The sequence below is a fragment of the Apteryx mantelli genome, chromosome 15, assembly GCF_036417845.1.
Source record: "Apteryx mantelli isolate bAptMan1 chromosome 15, bAptMan1.hap1, whole genome shotgun sequence".
NCBI classification, from domain to species: domain Eukaryota; kingdom Metazoa; phylum Chordata; class Aves; order Apterygiformes; family Apterygidae; genus Apteryx; species Apteryx mantelli.
In genome coordinates this window covers 23837013-23856249 of record NC_089992.1, presented here as the reverse complement: position 1 = coordinate 23856249, position 19237 = coordinate 23837013, and the positions used below count along the sequence as shown (strand labels likewise).

Below are 19237 nucleotides of genomic sequence, written 5' to 3'. Positions count from 1 at the left end.
GAGCCATGAGGCACAGACTGATTTCTACCGAGTTCATCCAGGGCCCACGCGTCCCTGCAAAGGGGTGTGCGGAGGCAGCAATTTGGACACGGGTCCCGGCTCTATGGACGAGGATACGGGACGTGCAGTTAAGGCCAAACGAACGGTGCTCACCCAGCGCGCCGGGTCCCTTGCAGGGCCGTTCCCATGGTCTCCCCGGCTCTCGCGTACTAAAAAAACCACAGCCGTCCCGTGCCCCGAGGGCCCGGATGCCGCGTTATTGCTCAAGCCGCTCCACCCCGAGGAGAACCTTGTTGTCTCAGGTTTACGCCGGCATGAAGAGACTGGAATGCGGCTTCGTACGTGGCCGCAGGAGCTGGTGCAGCAAGCGCCCGTCGCTAGCCCAGCCCTGGCTCGCGTTTCACCAGGAACATCCCTGCAGCTGCGGGAACAAGCCATTCCCAACAGCGAGCAGGGAACGGGATGTGACCGAGCTGGCAAAGAGCCGACGGTGCTCTTCCAGGCTCCCTTCATCTCGCTGCCCCCCCCCAGACCGCCAGCCCCGCTGAGGTCACTCCCAAAACACCTGGGTTCGCACCAACCTTTGTTTTGTGCGGTGTTTTTCAAATGCTTGTTTTATAGCAACAGCTTCTACCTTCAGCTTGTCTGCAAAGCTGCTGGGAGGTAGAATTGGGATGGGGGGGATAAATGCCCCCTTCGCCTTTTGGGAGCCGATCTAGCAGCAAGGCACTGCTCCCCGGGCTCATCCCGTTCTCCTCCCTTGGCTCACCTGACCCCGCCATGAGCCAGTTAGGAGCAAAACCAGCTAAAAACTTGCCTTGCAGATGAGCCGAGAAGCGGCTGGGGTCCAGCAAACAGCAGGCGGGTGCAGGAGGGGCAGGACAGTCCCGCTGGGGTCAGGGAGATGGGTGCTAGCAGCTTCCCCGGCTCGCACCGCCCGGGGTGCTGCGCCTTCAGCATCTCTTGCAGGGCTCTGCAAACGGCAGCCAGCACCCCTTCGTGGCCGGATAAACCTCCCAAGGCCAAAGGATCGGGAAGCCCGGTACCATTGGCGGCTCCCCGGCGCAGACCCGCACCCCATGCACATGCGTGCGTGCGCCGTCTCGCCTGGCATCGCCTCGGATACCCGTGGCACAGAGCCTTCCTCGCACCGCCGGCGGCCAGGCTCTGTTTGCTGGAAGGCAGCCACCGCTTCGCGTCTAGTTACCTGGTTTCCTGGCAAACAAACCGGAGTTCGGAGCCCCCGGCGCTGCCATCGCACGGGAGGCGGGAGAGGCGAGCTCTCGCCACCGCCGCCAGCATCTCCCCGCGTCGGCCAGGACGCTCCTCCAGGGCCAGAGATTTCTTTCCCTTTTGCGCTGCCTTTGAAAGCCGCCGGCGAAGATGTGAAGCGGGCACGTACCCGGGGCACCCCCGGGTGCTTCCCGGCTGGAAAGAGCGCAGGGCTGCTCGGAAACCTGCTCTGGCTTCCAGCTAGGAGGCGGCCGGAGGCCAGCGGGACTCGCTGCGGGGCAGAGGTCTGCGAGGTCCCCGCTATTCCCAGGGGAGGGCCGGGCTCTCAGCGGCACGTCCGTGCCCATGGCAGCGCCGGCGGGCGAGCTTCGCGTCCCTGTGGCCCTGCAGAAGGCGCGCCTGAAGGCCGAAGAGAAGACCCTGGACCTCGAGTTTGAGGTGCTCCACGTGCGCTTCAACAGCGGGGGCCGCTACGCCCTGCGGCTGACGGCCGAGAACCCGCTGCTGGAGGGCGGCAGCGGCGGTGGCGTGCGGCTGCGCGTCAACGACGGGGAGGCCGTCTGGAGCGACACGGGCGCCACCGACGTCGTGGAGCAGGGCGACCCCGGCGAGACCTGCTCCTTCCGGAGGAGGAAGTTCACCTTCACCCTGCCCAAAGGTAAGGGGTCGAACGCCCGAGCCCTTCAGCGAACGACCCCCCCGGGATCCCCACCGGCGCCCGCCGCCAGCCCCGGAGAGGCTCCCGCGAGCCGCCGGCGCCAGCCCGCCCGCCTCCCCCCGCCCGCAGGCTTCTGCAAGAACGACGGGGACCACGATGCGCGCCTCCGCATCGAGGCCCTGCGGTTCCGCGGCGCGGCGGGCGAGGGCGGCCGGCGGGCGGGCGAAGCCTTCTTCGCCATCTACCCCCGCCCCAACCAGCCCCGGATGAACCTCTTCGCCGGGAGGCACGAGGACCTGTACCGCTACCACGGCGTGGCGCCGCTGCTGCGGGTGGGCAGCGACCGGCTGGCGCGGCACTGCGGCAGCCTGGCCTTCGCCGTCTCCTTCCACGAGCACCGGCCGCCCCTTGCCGCGGAGCCCCGCCGCTCTCCGGACGCCCCGCCGCCGCGCCGCTCGCTCCACGCGCCGGGCTCGGCGTACCGCTCGCTGCCCGCCGAGGGCCGTGCCCGCTCCCCCGAGGCACCCGAGGTACGAGAGCCCACGCGGGGCCACCCACGGTGGCCTGGCCGGGGAGGACAGCGGCACGGGGAGCCCGGGCTCGAGCCAAGCGAGACCCCGCCGCTCGGCCGGAGACGGGGTTTGGCCCTGGGGTAGCTCGGGCATCCCAAGAGGCGGCCAGCTGGAATAAGGGCAGTTGCGGTGCCGGAAGGGAGCAATTTCTGTGTCCTTCAGGTGAAGTCTTTGCTGAACAGCACAGCTCAGCCCTGCCTCAGTTTCCCTTCCCTCATTCCCCAGGTAGTCAGACGGGCCCCAGGACTGGAAACCCACTGCCTGGGGCTGACGGTCTCAGGGACTGCCTTGGTTTTGGGAGGAGAGCAGCTTAGCAGAGCTCCAGGTGTAGCCATGGGCTCTGGGACACGGCAGCCACCCAGGGGAGCAGGCAGGCTCCTGCCACCAAGCGTGCCTGGAGCTGGAGGAACAGGATCTATGGGGACATTAACCTGGCTCTGCCCCAGCTGAGCCCCCTTCTTACCCAGCTAGGGCCACTAATAGAGCAGGGTGCTGAGCACCGTTCCCCCAGACCAGCTGGGCATTTCCTACTGAGCATGAGAGCTGCAGCCAGCCCCAAGCCTCACCCACACCACTTGCAGCAGGGCTGCAACCTCCAGCTTGTCTGCTCAATCTTCTTAAAGCCCCCCATGCTTCCCAGCTGCTCCAGGCCAGCCCCTCCAGCAGAGAAACCCCAAGAAATACAGGCACCCCAGGAAAAATGAGGCTCCCCAGTAGCCCCAAGCCCTGCTTTTATAAGGGCTGAGGAGCAGCCAGCCCCATCCAAGCCAGCTGGGAGGTGGGCAGGTGCTCCCTATAAAAGATGATGGGAGGGGGTGGGCTCCAGGAAAGCTTGTCAGTAGTGGGAGTAGGTTTATTTCTTTCTCCTTTTTATTATTGTAGTTTGGGCTTTGGAAGGTTTATTCTTGGGGAGGTACCTAGAAGGTGTCCCTAGATATAAAAGAAAGGGTGCTGGTGGCTGCTTCTGGTACTCTTTTGCTCATATGAAGAGTCCTACTCTTGGAAGGTAGGTGCTAGAGCCAAGCTGTTAAGTGATGATGGTGGGCTGTGGGGGACAGGGGCTGCTCACCTGGAGGGGGTTCCTTGCAGCTGTCCTGTAGTGGGCTGCCTGGGGCTCTTGCTGGGGTGTGGTGGGATGTGTTGCAGGAGACCTTGGGGGGGATACGGCAGACCAGGAGGGGGGGTGCTAGAGCCACCAAGCTGCTCTCAGGTCTTGCTTACCTTAAATCTTCTGCCTTGCCCGTAGCAACTGCTGGCTGACCCTGAGCTCGGCTCCTCCCCAGAGCTCCCGGGTGACTCAGCAGATGAACGCTTCTCTTCCTCCTCTTCCTCCTCCTCCTCCTCCTCGGCACCTGCCCCAAGGCGCCTGCTGAGCTGCAGCAGTTTCCACCTCTCCTCGCCAGGATACAGCCCGGACCTGACCTCCTCTGCAGTGCAGGTTAGTGAAGAGCATGGGAGAGGGTAGCTCGAGAAGACATGGTCCTTGTGCCTGTTTGACCTGAGCTTCTTGCAGGTGTGCTGGGAAGCCAGCCTAGCCCTCCTGCTGCTAAGCCACAGGGCAGGACCGGGCCTGGCAGGGGTGCAGCAGGGCTTGGTCTCCTCAGGGAGGCCTGCAGCTCCCAGCGTCGGGGGTTTGCAGGGCTGAAACCTGAACCTGCAGGGTGGCAAGCCAGTGGGGTGCCCAGTGTGCCCATGGATCTGAGCCGGCCTCTGCTGTCAGCTAGCAGGGTGCTGAGGGATGCAGCATCACCTGTCCTGCCCCTTGCAGGATCTGGCCTAATGCTGACCACGTTTTAATTGCAACCCCCGTCTGCACACCTCCAACGCGTCCCCCTGCACGGGGAGCCTGTGCCAGCGTGCATGCACGGCCCTGCAGGCAAGAGGAGCTGGCTTTCCTCCAAAACCTTCCCTTTGCAGTATCAGTGTGATTCCCAGGCCTCGGTGCCCCAAGCTGTTGCCTGGCAGTTGGCTTGATGAGTCTGTCACTGGACAATACTGTGGACAAGGGGATCCTGAGATCCTCTTCAGGCGTCTTGTTTGCTCTCCCTGCGTGTAGGTCGGCAGTAAGGTGGTGGTGTGGGTGGTGTCACTGCTATGCTCCCTGGTCCTGGTGTCATCTGGAAGCTTTTAAATGCTGACTCCTAGCATTTGGGAGTGATGTCTTAAATATTTCATCTTCCAACTCAAATATAGTCTTCTAAAAACTGCAGTAAGTGTAGGACAAACTGGCAGGATTAACACATTCAAAGAGGCTATGTTTTTATTTTCTTAGTTATATTAAAAGCTGTCCAAATAAAGGAAGAAAGACGCCCTTCCCCCAGGGGCTCCATTTCCTGCATCTCACTATAAAATAACATCTCTGTTGAAGACATTGTCTCATCTGCTCTTAGAGGTGTCTCATACACCTGTGAAAACATTTCTTGCAAAAGCTGGACTTGCAGCACTTAAGGCAACAGACTGGATTGATCTAACGGTTCGTCTTTCCTGGACATCCCCTGGGCTCTCTTTTCTTTCCAGCTATTTGCATGCAACTTCTTTCCGATGCAGCCTTCTCATGGGTCTTCTGTTTCCTGCTTTGTCATGTAGAGAGTTGTGATAGATGTGAGGACTGGGCTGGGTGGGGAGTGTATGGGGATGCTGGGCGGGAAGCTGGAGGGCTGTCAGGATGGCAGGGCTGAGGGCAATACATTAGCAGGTCGTTGAGATCCCAGCACAGCCACCTGCAGCTTCTGGGTCACCAGACCAGGACACAAGGCAGTGTGGAGAATCTGGTGACTCTCAGAAATGGGGTGGGAATCTCTCATAAAGGTCATAGCAAGGTACATCCAAAGCGGTGCACAGCTCCCAAGCTAAGGACCACGATGGGGAGGTCACAAGGACTCCATAGGCTGTGCCCCATGCTGTCCCCAGGAGTCCCAAATTCTGGACACACCATGGGGACTCAGATTGTCACCTCTGGAGCCAGCTGCTCTGGCAACCTCACTGCTTGTGTTTCACTGAGGACTTACGGGGTGCTCTGGCGCCTGGCTGACCTGCTCAGCCCCTCTCCAGCACAGCTTCCCTGTCCCTGCCTCCATCTCAGGGTGTGCGTGTGGCTTTCCTGGAGATCTTTCTCCTGCTGGTGGAGGAGGGGGACGGGGACCTTAAGTGAGTGCAAAGGCAGCTTGCACAGGTCTGTAAAGAAACTTCTTGTATGGGAAAGTCCAGCCTTCTGCTTGTGTGTGGTGAGGAGCTAGTGACCATCCCTATAAGCTGTACTGGTAAATCCTCTGTAGGCCAGATCCTGCAAGGAACTTGGCAGGGGAGAGTGATGGGTGCTGAGTATTGCAAGCCTCAGGACCTTGAACCTAGGCATCACTCTTTAGCAGCATTTGACCTTTCTTGATTTTAAAGTGGAGGTGGTCTCCACTAGGAACATGTGCCCCCCCTCGCTCCCATAAGCTAAAAATTCACTGGACAAAATGATTATTAGTGAGGCCTGATTGAGTCTGCTCAGCAAACGTCTAGACGTTAACTCTTCTGAATGATGGAAAGGCAACAGAAATCGATAGTAATCAGCGCAGCAGCGGAGTGATTGCAGAGAAAGTTACGGCAGCGGGGCTGAGCGTGTGCAGAGCTGGGCCAGGGGGTGCAAAGCGAGGCATTAGCAGATGCGATTCCTACCCTTGCTCCTGGGCCCCCAGGGGGAATGCAGTGAGCTAAAGCAGCAATAAATCACCTTGTGCTGATGTCACTCTGGAAGTATTTGCCAGGATGGTTTTATTTAAAAACTAAAAGCTAGGAGGGGGGTATATGTTAACTTTGTGCCCCCCTGGGAGAGTTGAAGTGGACAAAGATGATCCTGGAGGAACTTGAGTGAACAGAGCCAGACTCTCCTGCTGCTTGCAGCGGATAGTGAGCCAGGGCACTTTGCTTGCCCAAAATGTGCTGCCTGCCATGGAAAGCCCAGTGCTTGACTGGCTCCTGGCACTTAAGCGAGTTGCTTGCCAGTCCGGGAGCTGTTTTGGCTCTTGGTAGCCTGTACCTGAGGGTCTTGACGTTGCTTGCTGATGCTGCTCTGTTGTGGACTCTGGGTGTGGAGATGAGCTACTCTGGCTTGTGCCTGTCTCATCGCTTCCTACCTGCTCCTTCAGGTCTCCCTGTTAAGGTGCTTGATTGCTCCTGAATCCGGCTCTGTAAAACTGTCTCCCTTGAAGCTGTAGAGCCTGTGTCTCTTCCCAGAGTCGGACAAGCGATGAATTGGGTGAACAAGCGGCTGGCAAGTGTGTAATGCCAGGGCATGGTGGGGGTGACAGCTCAGAGCCCAGGTGTCTCTGCTGGTCACGGTGAGCCCTTCCCATCCTGGGCTGCTGTTTGAGCAAAGAGATCCTGTGCAACGTGGGGGGTCCCGGGAGAGTTAAACATGGGAACTGCCAGGAGAAGAGCTGTTGGTGATGGAGTGGGTCCTGCTGGGGCCGGGGAAGCCTGACAGAGCCAGGCTGGTGGTGGTGATGGATGGTGGGTTTGTAGGTGCTGCTCTGGCAGCTGTCAGCTCGCTCCCCAGCAGCTGGGAAATGTCAGCGGTGGCAGGGAGCTGGCAGGGCACGAGCTGGGTGTGTGGTCCAGATGCCGGGTGTCACATCCTTGAGTTTTGCCTGCTCAAATGGCAAGGGTGCATGCACCCATCCCGGTGGGCAGAGCTGGGGGACCTGTCACTTGCTGCTGCCTTTGTGCAGAGCATCTCCCAGCTGCAGGATGGTGGGGGCCAGCGATTATGCAAGTGTGATGGATGAGTGCTGAGCGCCACCAGGAAAGCCAAGGCGTGGGGATAATGATTTTCTCCTCTCGCTGCAACCTGGGGATAATGTATTCCTCGGCACGAACTGGGAGGCTCTGCTGGCTGCTCAAATGCCTGGTGTGTGTTGCAGAGCCTGACAGCTTCCTAATTGCCCCAGCACCTGGGCACAGCACTGAGCAGATGATAATGTGTGCGTGCAGGGTTCAGGGGACCTGGCCCTAGGGTCAGCTTTAGCAGGTCCCTTCCTCAGGGAACCGTCCCTGTTTCACTTCCAGGAGGTCTACACGTTTGGTGCTAGGGAGAAGCAGCCAGCTTTTGGAGATCTCCTTGGCAGTGGGATTTGGTTGCCAGCCTGTAGAAGATGGTTTGTTTCCAGTCTTTCTGGACCAGCTGGCAGTGAGGCGCCCATCCCAGTACAGCAATCTGTTGCTGTCAGGGTACAAGGAATCACAGTCTTTCTTCATCAAACAAATGGGTTTCCACACAGCTTGCGTTCCTCCTCGGTCTCTCCTGTTTACCGGGGGACTGTGTGCTGCCTTGCCTGCACTAGCACTTTGGTACCAAGCAGCTGAGTAAGATGCAGCAATCAACAGGCGCAAGCTTCTTGCAGTGAGCACCAGTAGCTGTTCTGTGCTGGAGCTAATGCCAGGGAGAAGACCATCTCCAGCAGCATGTGCTGCAGGAGGTGGGGGAAACAGGGCTGCTGGTCTGGGCTCTGTAGAAATGAGGGGGAAGGTCCTGCTCCAAGGACCTTCATCTTGCTTTCTGTGATGAGGGGACCCTGCTGGGTGCCTGACTGGTCAGGGTGTCCGTGAGCCTTGCATAAGCCACGAGCATGTGCAAGGCAGTGCTGATGGGATGCGAAACAACCTCTAGCAGAGCACGAGGGTGAAGCAACTTGGTGCAATACAGATGTCCCAGGCACAGGGGAGGAAGTTCACCAGGATCAAGGACACTTCTCTAATTTTTTTTTAAGCAGGATGAGGAAAGTAAAATAGTGACTCCTAAGTGCCAAGTGCATTTCAGGCACAAAGGTTACCTGCACCTGTGGGAGTCTTAGCCAAAACAGATCAGCTGGACTGATTATTTTTTTTTAGCACTAGCTGGGGTTTTAGGCTGGGGTTTTCTAGTGCATGAAGCTGTAATTTCCAAAGTCCTCTTCTCACCATGTTTTGGGTGTGGATGGGAGGAGACATCTGGCAGGCTTGGGAACTGAACTGTGTATCCAGTTCTTGCAGCCTTTCAGGGCAAAGGAAAGCCCACCTTTGCAGAGATGCCAGCCCCAGCACATGTGCTGTAAAGGCAGCTGGACTGGCTTCTCCTCGATATCTCAAGTTGTCTCTAGCTAATGTGGGCCAGGAGCCTGTCTGCAAGGCTGGCTATGCCAGCTGGGGTGGGTGGGGGCTCCTTTAGGCTATTGCATTTTGGTGCTCTGCAGGTTCTAGCTGGGAGGAGCAGCAGAGCGAGGATGCAGGTGCTGGGGACGGGATGCGGAAAGGCGGAGGTGCTCCTAATGTGCCCTGTCTTGCTGGGTGATAAAAGCCTTTTCTGTGGGCAAAAGCTTCTGCCTTCCCACCGCCCGAGCAGCGGGGGCGGAGGGCGGTGTTGGGGGGTGATGAATAGCACGCTGTCGCCCATCCGTCATTCATGCCATGACGGCGCCTGTCACAACAAGGGTCGCAGGGGACCGAGCCCTTTCTCCCCGACCTGTCAGGGGTGTCACCGCGCCGCCGGAGAAAAGCGAGGCTGAGAGCCGCCTGGATTCGCCGCCAGCCCAATGAGGCTGAAAAACAAACTTTGGCGGCAGGGCTCGCCGGAGGCCCCCCGGGTGCGGCCGCGATGAATGGCGCCGCTCCGCCGAGCAATTTGTCGGGCTTTGAGCGGCTGTCAGGCGAGCGAGGAGCGCTCCGTGATGGGTTCATCGGGGCTCCGGCAGAGGCGGAGGGGCTCGCCGTGGCGGTGATGCTTTGCGCTGGCCCTCGCGCCTCTGGCGGAAACACGGCCCGGCTCTCTGGGACTCGGATGGGAAGCGCTGGCTTTCTTCGGAAGCTGGGGTGTCAGGCAGGAAGCTCTTTCGGCTGGAAACGTGAAAGTCCCCAAATCTGCCTTTCTTCCTGCGAGCTGATGATCTGGCAGAGGGGGAAGCCCAGGCTGGCTCCGCGCTCAGCACCAGAGCATGTGGTGTGCAAAAGGCAGCAAATGGCTTTGGGATCCTTTTTGCATAGCTCTGATTTAATTATTTTTTTGTAAGACTTGATTTTTATGGGAGAAGACCATGGGGAGACGTGGAAGTGGAGGCTGCAGGTTGGTGGAGGGTTGCTCAAAGCAAAACACAACAGTTGAAACCTAAATCCCGCTTGGATGCTTTGCTGAGTAGCTTTGTCCAAAAGATTTTGTTGGTGTGAAAATGTATGGTCCTAGTGACATGTTTTAATGAAATAATGCAGAGGGGAGCTGAGGCTGTCAGACTGCATTGCTTGATCAAAAAGTCTGGTTCTCCTTCTTTGTGCTCCCCCCTTCCTGGATGGGCATGGGGTGAAGTCTGGCATCTGAAAGGCTAGAAATGGGCTGATGCAGAATGGCAATTCATGTTTCCTTAGATGAAATGGAGCAAAGAAATTTAAGCAGGGGCTCTCTTAACAGCGCGATCTGGAAGACGGATCCTCAGGAGGTTTTTCAAAGCCATTTCTTGATTCACTTATCTGAAAAGCACAAACTCCTTGCATGCTCTGAGGAAATATCTCATATTGACTTGCAGGAGCGAACAGCGTCTGCTAGCTCTAATTCCTGCAATTTAAGCAATCATGTCCCTTTAAGTGTCAAATGTCTGCCTTTATGAGGAAAAGCAAATGGGGTTAAAAAGAGAAAATTGCTCCCTTTTAAAAGAGGTGGGGGGAAGGAAATTGCACTAGTGCCACTGACGAATATAGAAAGTGTAAAACTCTCCTAATGGAGCAGACAATGGGAGTGCTGGGCTGTAAGCCCATTTAATTATATGACAGGTGAATTGGGAGTTTTCTGCATAAATGGAATGAAATGAATTCAGCAAATTTTAGCCCAAAGGGATTCCCGGACTGTGGCAGCAGGGCTCTCTGGGGAAATCGGCTTGAAGTCGTCCTCGAAAAATTCCACTTGTCTTCACATGCCGGTGGAAGTGTTGTTGGGGGGGAGAGCACCAACCCGCCCTCCCGGCTCCCTAAAACCTCCGTGTGATCTCTAATGAGCTCCCGCAGGGCCCCCTCGAGGAAACAACTTGGCAAAAAAAAAAAGAAAGAAAGAAAAGAAAAAGAAAAAATCAAGCTCGGCCCAAACCAGGGAAAATCACCCGGGCTCTGCAAATGACATTTACAAGTCAGAAAAGCCGCGCTGTCTCCCTGCAGCAATCGCGGTGTTAATGGAGCAGTGGGGAAGGCAGACGTGTGCTCAGACTGGCAGGGATAAAATGATGAATAAAACAGTGTTTGCTTTTTTTGCTTCACTTTTCTTCCTTTTGTGTAGCTTCTGTTTTGCTGGGGACCTATTGGGGTTTTTAACTGCTTGCTTGCTTAGTGCTTTTCATTGAAGGGTGGCTTGAACCTGCTGCATAAAGATGTCGTAAAATACCCTTGTGAGACAATTGGGTTTGCTTAAAGAACTGTAACTGCCTCGGGCCACCAGCGAAACCGAAGTCCTCCAACCATAAGTCTGTTTATCTTCCTGCTCTGTTTTGATCAGCCGTTGCCAGAGTCTAGAGCCTTTGCAGGATTGCTGGAGAGAGAAAATACACTTCTGAGTTTACACAAATGAAAAGCCAGGCGCATGCTAGCTCCTCTGGTTCAGGAAGGTTTGGACCTGGACGAGGGGCTTTAATCCCCATGGAGCATCCTTGGACCCGGACTGGGGGCTTCAGCCCCAGTGGGGCAGGCTTGGACCCAGAGCACTGCCCGCTGTGTTGTCCTGGGGGCTGTTTTTAATGGCAGAGGCTCTTCTGTCCGTATGCTGCTCATCGTAGGGGTCTAGTATCTGTGCTTAGTTCAAATTTACTTACGGAGAAAGACCAAGCTTTCTCGCACAGAGCAGGCAGCCGCTGTCGGGAAGGCTTGTGCCGCCTTGGAGTTGCGGAGGTCGGCTTGGGAGAGCGTTGTTATCGCGGGACGGGGGAGCTGCGCCTCCCCTCCCGGGTGCTTTTCCTCTTGCCTGTCTGCAGCCACTGCCCTATCGAAGCACAGCCCGGACGTGCCCCACTCGAGCACGTGGGGCTGCGTCCTCCCTCCGCGGCTCCTCAGCCGCTGCCACGGGCACTGGGGAGGAGAGCGCTCGGCCAGGAGCGGAGAAGGTATCGGCGGCCCCGTAGCTGGCCCCAAGGCAGCAACACCTCCCCGTGCTGCCGGTGCGGTTCGGCTCTGCACAAGCCCTTCTTCCAGCCACGGGAGGGTCATTTAGCTGATGCGTAAAGATCATTGCAGTGCGAAAACCCTTTGCTTTGAACAGAAAGGCGGGGGAGATGAGCGCCGCTGCAGTTACAGCCTTCAAACATCAGCCTCCGAGCCGCCTTTTAAGGGTTGCAGCCTGGGGCTGCCGTTCTGGGTAGCTGGTGCTTCTCTCCGGTGGGTGGGAGCTGGGGTCAGAGGAAGAATAGTGCTGATACTGTTTTAATCTTCCTCTTAGCTGTAATTGCTTTTGGTCGACTCCCCCGAGCTTGTTCCGGGAGACGCGTTTTCCCCGGCTAGATTGCTTTCCTTGTTTTGTTCATTGGAGACAGGCCGGGGCCTGTGTCATGCCAGCTATGCATTAATAGAGCCTCAAATGCGATTTCACAGCCTCCAATCTGATTAGCGCCGAGGCTCCAGTTGCTTTTGAGAGTGGGGCAGACGGACTAGGAGCCGCTGATGTTTGCAGCGGGGAAGAGATGAGGACGAACTGACACGGATGTGGCGTATCTGCCCCTCTTCGGGCTTTGGAGGGAGCCGGTCTGGCAGCCAGATCTGCGTCCTGACAAGGGCTGAAGCGAAGCTGCGCATCGGAAGAGGCCCTGCGGTCCGGGGCAGGGTCTCCCAGCCTGTCCGAGCATCGCGAGCGGAGAAGGGCATCTGGCCATTCTCTGCTGGTGATGCATCTTGCATCCGCACGCTCTGGCGGGAGGCAACATGTCTCCCCACTCTGAGCAAGGGCCCAACCTTTGAGCTGCATTTCTCATCCTTGCCAAGCGCTATTTCCTCTGTCCCCATCGTGTCTCTGAGCCTCTGGATTTGGGAAAGGAAATTCACCCTTGTGCAGCGTGTCGGGAGAAGGCTGATGTGGCCGAGGCAGCTGTTTGCTTGCTGATCGGCTGCTGAGTCCTTGCTGGGCTGTGCCACTGCCTGTAAGCCCATATTTCACCCTGTTTTGTTGCCTGATGATGTGTAAAAAGATCCCCCGGCACCAGTTCCCTCTGCCTGGAGGTCTGTGCTTGTCTGCTGCCCATTACGGAGCTGATGGGTCGTTAACTGGCCACTCGCCCCTCGTCACCCCTGTTATCGGGAGATGCTGCGCTATCCCAGGGGCCTCCTCAGCGCTCTGCAGCAGAGCGGTCCCTTGCGACCATGGCGATACAGGCTTTAATGTACTTTGTGCTGGGCGACTTGGGAAGAATTTGGGGATCTGGGGAGGTCAGTGCATCCCCTTGCAATGTCCCTGCTTCCAGCGCCTCAGCTGGGGCCCCCCAGCAGCTTTCACAATCACAGAATCACTGAGGTTGGAAGGGACCTCTGGAGATCATCTAGTCCAACCCCCCTGCTCAAGCAGGGTCACCTAGAGCACATTGCACAGGATTGCATCCAGGCGCATTTTGAATATCTCCAGAGAAGGAGACTCCACCACCTCTCGGGGCAACCTGTTCCAGTGCTCTGTCACCCTCACAGTGAAAAAGTTTTTCCTCATGTTAAGATGGAAGTGTCTGTGTTTCAGTTTGTGCCCATTGCCTCGCGTCCTGTCGCTTGGCACCACTGAAAAGAGTCTGGCCCCATCCTCTCGACACCCTCCCTTCAGATACTTGTACACATTGATAAGATCTCCTCTCAGCCTTCTCTTCTCCAAACTAAACAGGCCAAGCTCTCTCAGCCTCTCCTCATCAGCCCAAGCAGGCCAGGTCCTGGGGCAAGCTGCAGCTTAGCCTCGCAGCCCCTTCCTGGCTCTCCTGGGAGAGTCCCGAGGCTGTGATGACCCTTCTTTTCCCAATCCATGCTGTGTTGCAGGATGCCTTGGTGTTGGTATTGCTCCAGCCCGGCTCAGACCTTGGCTGCAGGAGCTGTAAGGGCCAGTGCTGAGGTGCACCTGGACCTGTTGGGATGTGCTACAGGTCCCCAAGGGACTCCGGGTGGCCACATGTGCCCTAGGCCACCTTGGCTCTGTAATAGTCTGGTCTTGCCCCAGCCCAGCCTGGCTGCCTTGGTTCATATCCCAAATTGCACAGTGTTAATCTAACCTGTTATGCATCTTACCTAACGAGGTGGCGTTCGGTTCCTGGAGGGAGTTGGGGGGCCGAGCCACTGCACAGCCCCCTCTTCCCCCATGCTGGAGCCCATTGCTCTTCCCACGGCTCCTGCGTGCAGCGGCCCGGGCTGAGCGCTTGCTCTGCGGCAGATGCTGCTTCCCCTTCCCCGATGGAGGGGAAGTGTGTGAGCGCTGTGGCGCTCTTCAGCCCGCTACCTTCCCCGTTTAGCAGCATACGGAAATTTGAAAGGAGCCTGGGGAGACATCATGTAAGAAAACTCGCACCAGCCCCAGTCCATCTTCACTCATGGAGCCAACTATTATTTTATGGAGTCTCAGGAGGAGGATAAAGCTGACACGTTCCCAATAGCTGCTCATAAATTGCCAGGGGCAGGGAGGAGCTCTGGGTTGTAAGCACTCCCACCAGAGGCGAGCAGCCCTCAGGCAAGCTGTCCCTGTTCCCGCAGCACCTGCCCTGCGTGGGAATGTAGGTCCTGGCTTTAACAGGGACAGGAGCCCAGTGCTGCTGCAAGGGGGCCTGAGGGTTTGGGGATGCTTGTTTTGAAGGGCCAGGAGGGTCCTGGTCCTCCCTATAGTGTGGGCTGCCTTAGTGGCCAGCAGCAGCCTGGTATCTTCTCATAGAGAGCAGCGATGCATCAGGTGTGTGTTGCACCATCCTGAGGAGCACTAGCAGGGCCCTGCTCAGTGGGGAGGAGGTCAGTGCTGCATGTCCACAGCCCTGGGCACTTGTCTCTGCTCTTGTGCCATCCCACCCACGAGAGCACTGAATTTCAAGGAGCATCCTGCATGCCATGGGCTGGATGTGCCTTGGGGAGATCACTGTGATCTTCTCCTGCGTGAGGGCCAAATGCCCCCAGCTGCAGCCTGATGCAGCCAACCAGGCTGAACCTGGGGTGGAGGCATCTGATGGTGATGCTGCTCAGGCCTGTGTAGCACTGGTGGGCCTGGAGGTCACCACGCTGGCTTCTGGCCGAGGCTGCCCCGGCTTTCCAGCAGCCAGGGCTGAACTAAACACTGGGCTCCAGAGGCTATTTATGCGGTGTCATCCTCGAGCCAGAAGCAATTTAATCTTGGCTGTGCGCAGAGGGGCTGGTGCTACTTTAGCGATGATAGAGTTGATAGAAAAACAAATTACGATGATGGCAGCCCAGGCCCCATTAATCAACCTCCTCGCAAGCAGTGGGTCTGTGGTGTGAATAATTAATACTTGCTGGTAGGAGTGCTTGACGGGCTGCTCGGGGTTCAGGTGTGACGGCAGCTGCGTGGGAGCAGGCCAGGATGGTGCATGAGATGCCCAAGCACCTGCGGAGTTAGCGATGCTCCCGGGGGTCCTGTGTAGCTCTGAGGGGCCACCAGGAGCTTAACCCCGCGCTGGTGTCCCGGGGACACGATCTGCGCTCCCCTCGGTCCGCCCTCGCCGCGGGCTTTGCCAGCTGAGCGCCGCAGCCCCTGAGCGGGTGCAAGGGTACGACGGACGGCTCGGCGGATGCGGGGAAGCTGGCAAGGATGGGGTGCGAGGGAGGGAGTCGAGCCAAGTCACCTCTCCGTGGAAATCTGGGAAGCAAGCAGCGCGGATGTTACTGCTGAGAGGCAATCTGTAGTCCCAGCAGCAAGTTTAAATACGGCTGTATTAGAGCTGGGTTCCCTCTAAAACGCAGGCGTGAGCCATGCGGTGGGTTCAGACCTCTGACAGCCCCCCCAGATCCTGGCATGGCATAAAGCGAGGGTGTTGGTGCTGCTTTCACTGGTGACTCACAGCCAGTCCCGGTGGCTGAATCAGTGAAGAGGTGTTTTGTGAAGCACTAGTCCGGTATTGATCTCGCGGCAGAGTAAGCGTCTTTAATGCTAATGTCACAGCAGCGTTGTTCCATCTGCAAAAGCGTCTCCCGTGGCCGGAGATGACTAATAGAGCCTGTTCTCCGAATCGCCTGCCTCCGAGCAGCCTAGCGATTGGGGTCGTGGCTCCATGTGCGCGGGTTGTGTTTGACAGCTTGCCCCGTGTCGCCGGGCTGAGCGTCACTGACCGAAGCCACTGCTGGCTCGTGGTGCTGCAGCCGGTCGTGTCCCGGTGCCGGCTCCCAGCCCGGGGTCCGGCGGCCAGGGCCAGGCTCGCCCGCGCTCGCCACATGCCAGCACTGTTTCCCTCCTGCTCGGTGACCCTGCAATCCCCCCCCCCCCCCAAATTTCAATTTGCAGCCCCCTGTGTAATAAATCCCAGCCCCTTGACACCAGTTTGTTTTTCTTAATCCTCTTCCCAAGACCCTGGCAGGGGACATGGACTTTTTTTCCTCTGGCTCTGCAAGCCACCAGTTGAAACCTCCTCCCTGAGAGCACTTGATTTGGCAGGTACAGAGTAGTTTTGCTTCACACTAAGATATGGAAAAACGAGCGTGGGAGTTCTACCTGGAACTACAGGCGCCCTCCTTTCGGGAGGAATATCGCCCTGGCTTTGAGCAGCGGCTGTATTTTTCTGTAGTTAATGGCAATCCTGCTGAGGGTTTTGGGTACCGGCTTCTCAGAGCTGTTTGCTAAGTCTGGCATTGTTCGTGCCTGCTATTTTTAAAATGTTTTGTTCTCACGTCGAGTTCTGCTTAGCTTAACTGCTTGTGAATTTTCTATTAAAGCCCCTGCTAACCGTCGTGCTGCACCTTTGCTGCCAGCGGTAAAATGCACGTGGCTTTTCAGGCGTGTGTAAATGCAAGTGATGGCTACGAAGATGTGCACTCAGAAAGCTGTCGGGGGGCTCAGGATTTCTGTTATGTGGATTGTGAAAGAAAATGGGGGGGAAATGTCCAGAAATACTGAAATTGAGCTGTAAATATGGGGAGTCGTATATCAATCCAGTGTCACAGCTTGCTGTGCCCATAAGTTAAACCATCCGTGGTACTGGGCGACTTTGTCTTGCTAATTGGTTATAGCCAGCACAGCCTAATCAATAAATGAAGCTGGGTCAGCGAGTCTCCCAAACCCTTCTTGAAAACAACCCTTAATGAAAGTCAGTTGTGTCCCTGGTGCCTTTGCTGGCAAGTTGAATTAGCATGGATAAGAGGGGGCACAAGAAGCCTGAGGTTGTGTGCCTTTTCCCTCCTTCATCCTTGCTGAGCCAGCTCGTCTTGGCCTCGTCGCTGCAGGTGCCGAGGTTCTTCCACCGCAGCCTCTGGTGGACCCCGTCAGGGAGCGCCGATGTCTCCCTCGTAATTAAGAACGAGGCCTGAAGGTTGTTTCACGTCTCGCTGGCTGCGTTGGTCTAGCTGGCTGGATTTCCTCCGGACTTGGCTTTTTTTGAGCGTCTGGGGCTCTCCAGAAAGCATTTGTGCTGCGTTTAACACAGGCAAAGTAGGAAGCTGTCATCCTCGTTTTGGAAGCTGCACGAGGGTAGATGCTACGTACCTCCTCCAGGCTTGTGCATGCGCTAAGGCTTCCCCAGCCTTCCCCTCCCCTGCCCTGACAGCCCTTCCTTGCGGCTGCCATGCTGGTGGGCACCCGTCCTCGTCCCCCGTGAGGAGCCCAGCACGTCCAGGGTCTGCTGGCGCTGGGACGCAGAGCGCAAGCGTCCTGCCACATACCCTAGCTGGCAATGTGCCCAGGTCTTTAGGAAATGTCCGTGTCCTGCTGCAGGGACACGGAGAGCCAAAGCCTGAGCAGATGCTTTCTTGGAAGGAGTTCGGGTTCCCCAGGGAGAGAGCTTCTGCCCTGCTGCTCCGTCCTGCGGTTTTCCCTATGTGCAGATGTTGTGATGGGGGGTGGGGGGAATCATGCTTTTCTTTTTTTGTGCTAATATTCCTGGTCTCCCAACCTCCTCTTCCTTTCTTTCCAGAGACGTGTTTAGGAAACGCCTTAGGAAGGTGTCAGGGAGCTGAGGTCTGGGGCAGTGATGAGCACGGACAAGCCAACCCTGTGTCCTGGAGGGTTTGGTGAGCAAGAAGGGAAAATAGCAGGGGGGGAAGGTGATCTCCGCTCCGGAGATCGGCTCTGCTGCCCTCAGGGTGACCGTGAAGACGCCTTCTTGCTTGCAGACCTGTCATCTGGAGATGGGTGGCTTGAAGGAAAGTGAGATTTATCCGAGCTATCCAGCTTCCTGGGAGGGATGGTACAAGGCCAGGGCTGGAGGCAGCTGAGCTCTAGGGTTGGGGCACGAGGCGGCAGAGCAGCTCCAGCTGCCGCGGGTGGGAGCGTGTGTGCGTGGCGGGGGTGACTCGACGGGTAAAATCTCGTGTCGGGTCAGGGAGCCCTGCAATTTCCCTCGCCATCAACGCCGCCGCGGCCCGCCTCAGGCTGGGGGGGATAATCTCCGTGGGGGGCTGGAGCTGAGACGGGAAGGAGATGTACCCCCCCACCGCAGCGGCTCCGTCGGCGATCGCGTGACTTTGCATCCGCCCCCACTTTCTCTCCGAGCGCCCGCCGCTGCGGTGCCGGCGCCCAGCGCGGACGCCCTGCCTCTCGAGGCCGAAGGCTGGCCCACGCAGCGCGAGCTTGAGCCGAGAGCGGTGTAAATGCTTCGATCTGAAACGGGCACGTGAGCGAGACGCTGGAAGGCGAACCCGTAAATTAATGTTGCTAAGAAATTAATTCAATATCTGAATGCAGAAACCCAAAGCAAAGAAGCCGAAGCAGAAAGGAAGCCTGCACCGTGATTGCGTGCAGGAGCAGGAGGGAGATTGCTCCGTCCGAGGGTCGGGACGAATCTCTTCACGGCACAGCAGACCTCGGTTAAAGCCACTGCTTTCTCTGTGCCTCAGTTTCCCCACCTGCAAAATGGGGCTTGCGCATGATTTGGCACCTCTCCCTGGTGTCTCTAGGAAGGACTGTGGTGTATTTGCCTGGGCCTCAGCCCGGTGGTTAACATCGTGTAGCTGCCTGAATTCCTCCCGTCTGGAAGGGAAGAGATTCCGTTATTTTTGTTTTCAGCTTTTTCCCCCCCAAAACCCCATAAATGCCTCACGCTCTTTTCCCCGCCGCCTTCTGCTTTCCCCTCGGTGTGGAGACCAGCAAGCACTTCGGCACGGTTGCCCTTTGCGCGATGTTTATCCCCGCGGCGGGCAGGACCCGTGGCTGGGCTGGGGGTGGCGATGCCGCAGCGGTCACGTGTTGGCGGGTGGCTCCCCCCGCGCCGGCTGCCGGGCCGATGCCAGCGGCTCCGCTGAAGCGAGACGGTGCTGGGGGAGACAAAGCAGAGGGCTTGGGACGAACAAGCCCCTCGTTAAAGAGTTTGGAGCCAAAGACACGTGTCGGAGGGGATTTGCACGCGCGGGTTTTGAAAAGCCCGGGGTGGGGGGGTGGAGGAAGGGGGTAGCTGCTAGGCCGGTGAGGCTGCGTTAACCCCTTGCGGTGGGAAGGACGCGCGGCGGGCGGGTGGGTTTGCTCCGGCAGTTTGCGATCTCTGCGGTGCTGATCGGGTTTTAACCCTTTGGGAGCGGGGCGCTGCTTTATAAAACCTGCTCCCCGGCTTTGAAGGGCGCGCGAGCGACGGTGGGGCTCTTTGCAAGCCCGGGGCTCGGAGAGGCCAGCTGCCGGAGCGGCTTGTGG

The 19237-nt window shown here is 57.7% G+C and overlaps 1 protein-coding gene across 1 annotated transcript in view; it reads left to right on the top strand.

Annotated features, from left to right (window-relative positions):
- The first annotated feature begins 1578 nt into the window (after positions 1-1578).
- The window catches only part of CCDC33 (coiled-coil domain containing 33), a 58877-nt gene continuing 41218 nt past the window's right edge, over positions 1579-19237 (top strand). Inside the window, exons 1-3 of the mRNA XM_067305803.1 lie at positions 1579-1891; positions 2021-2421; positions 3710-3901. Coding sequence (XP_067161904.1) covers positions 1579-1891; positions 2021-2421; positions 3710-3901 — 906 coding nt within the window. The remainder of the gene's footprint in view (positions 1892-2020; positions 2422-3709; positions 3902-19237) is intronic.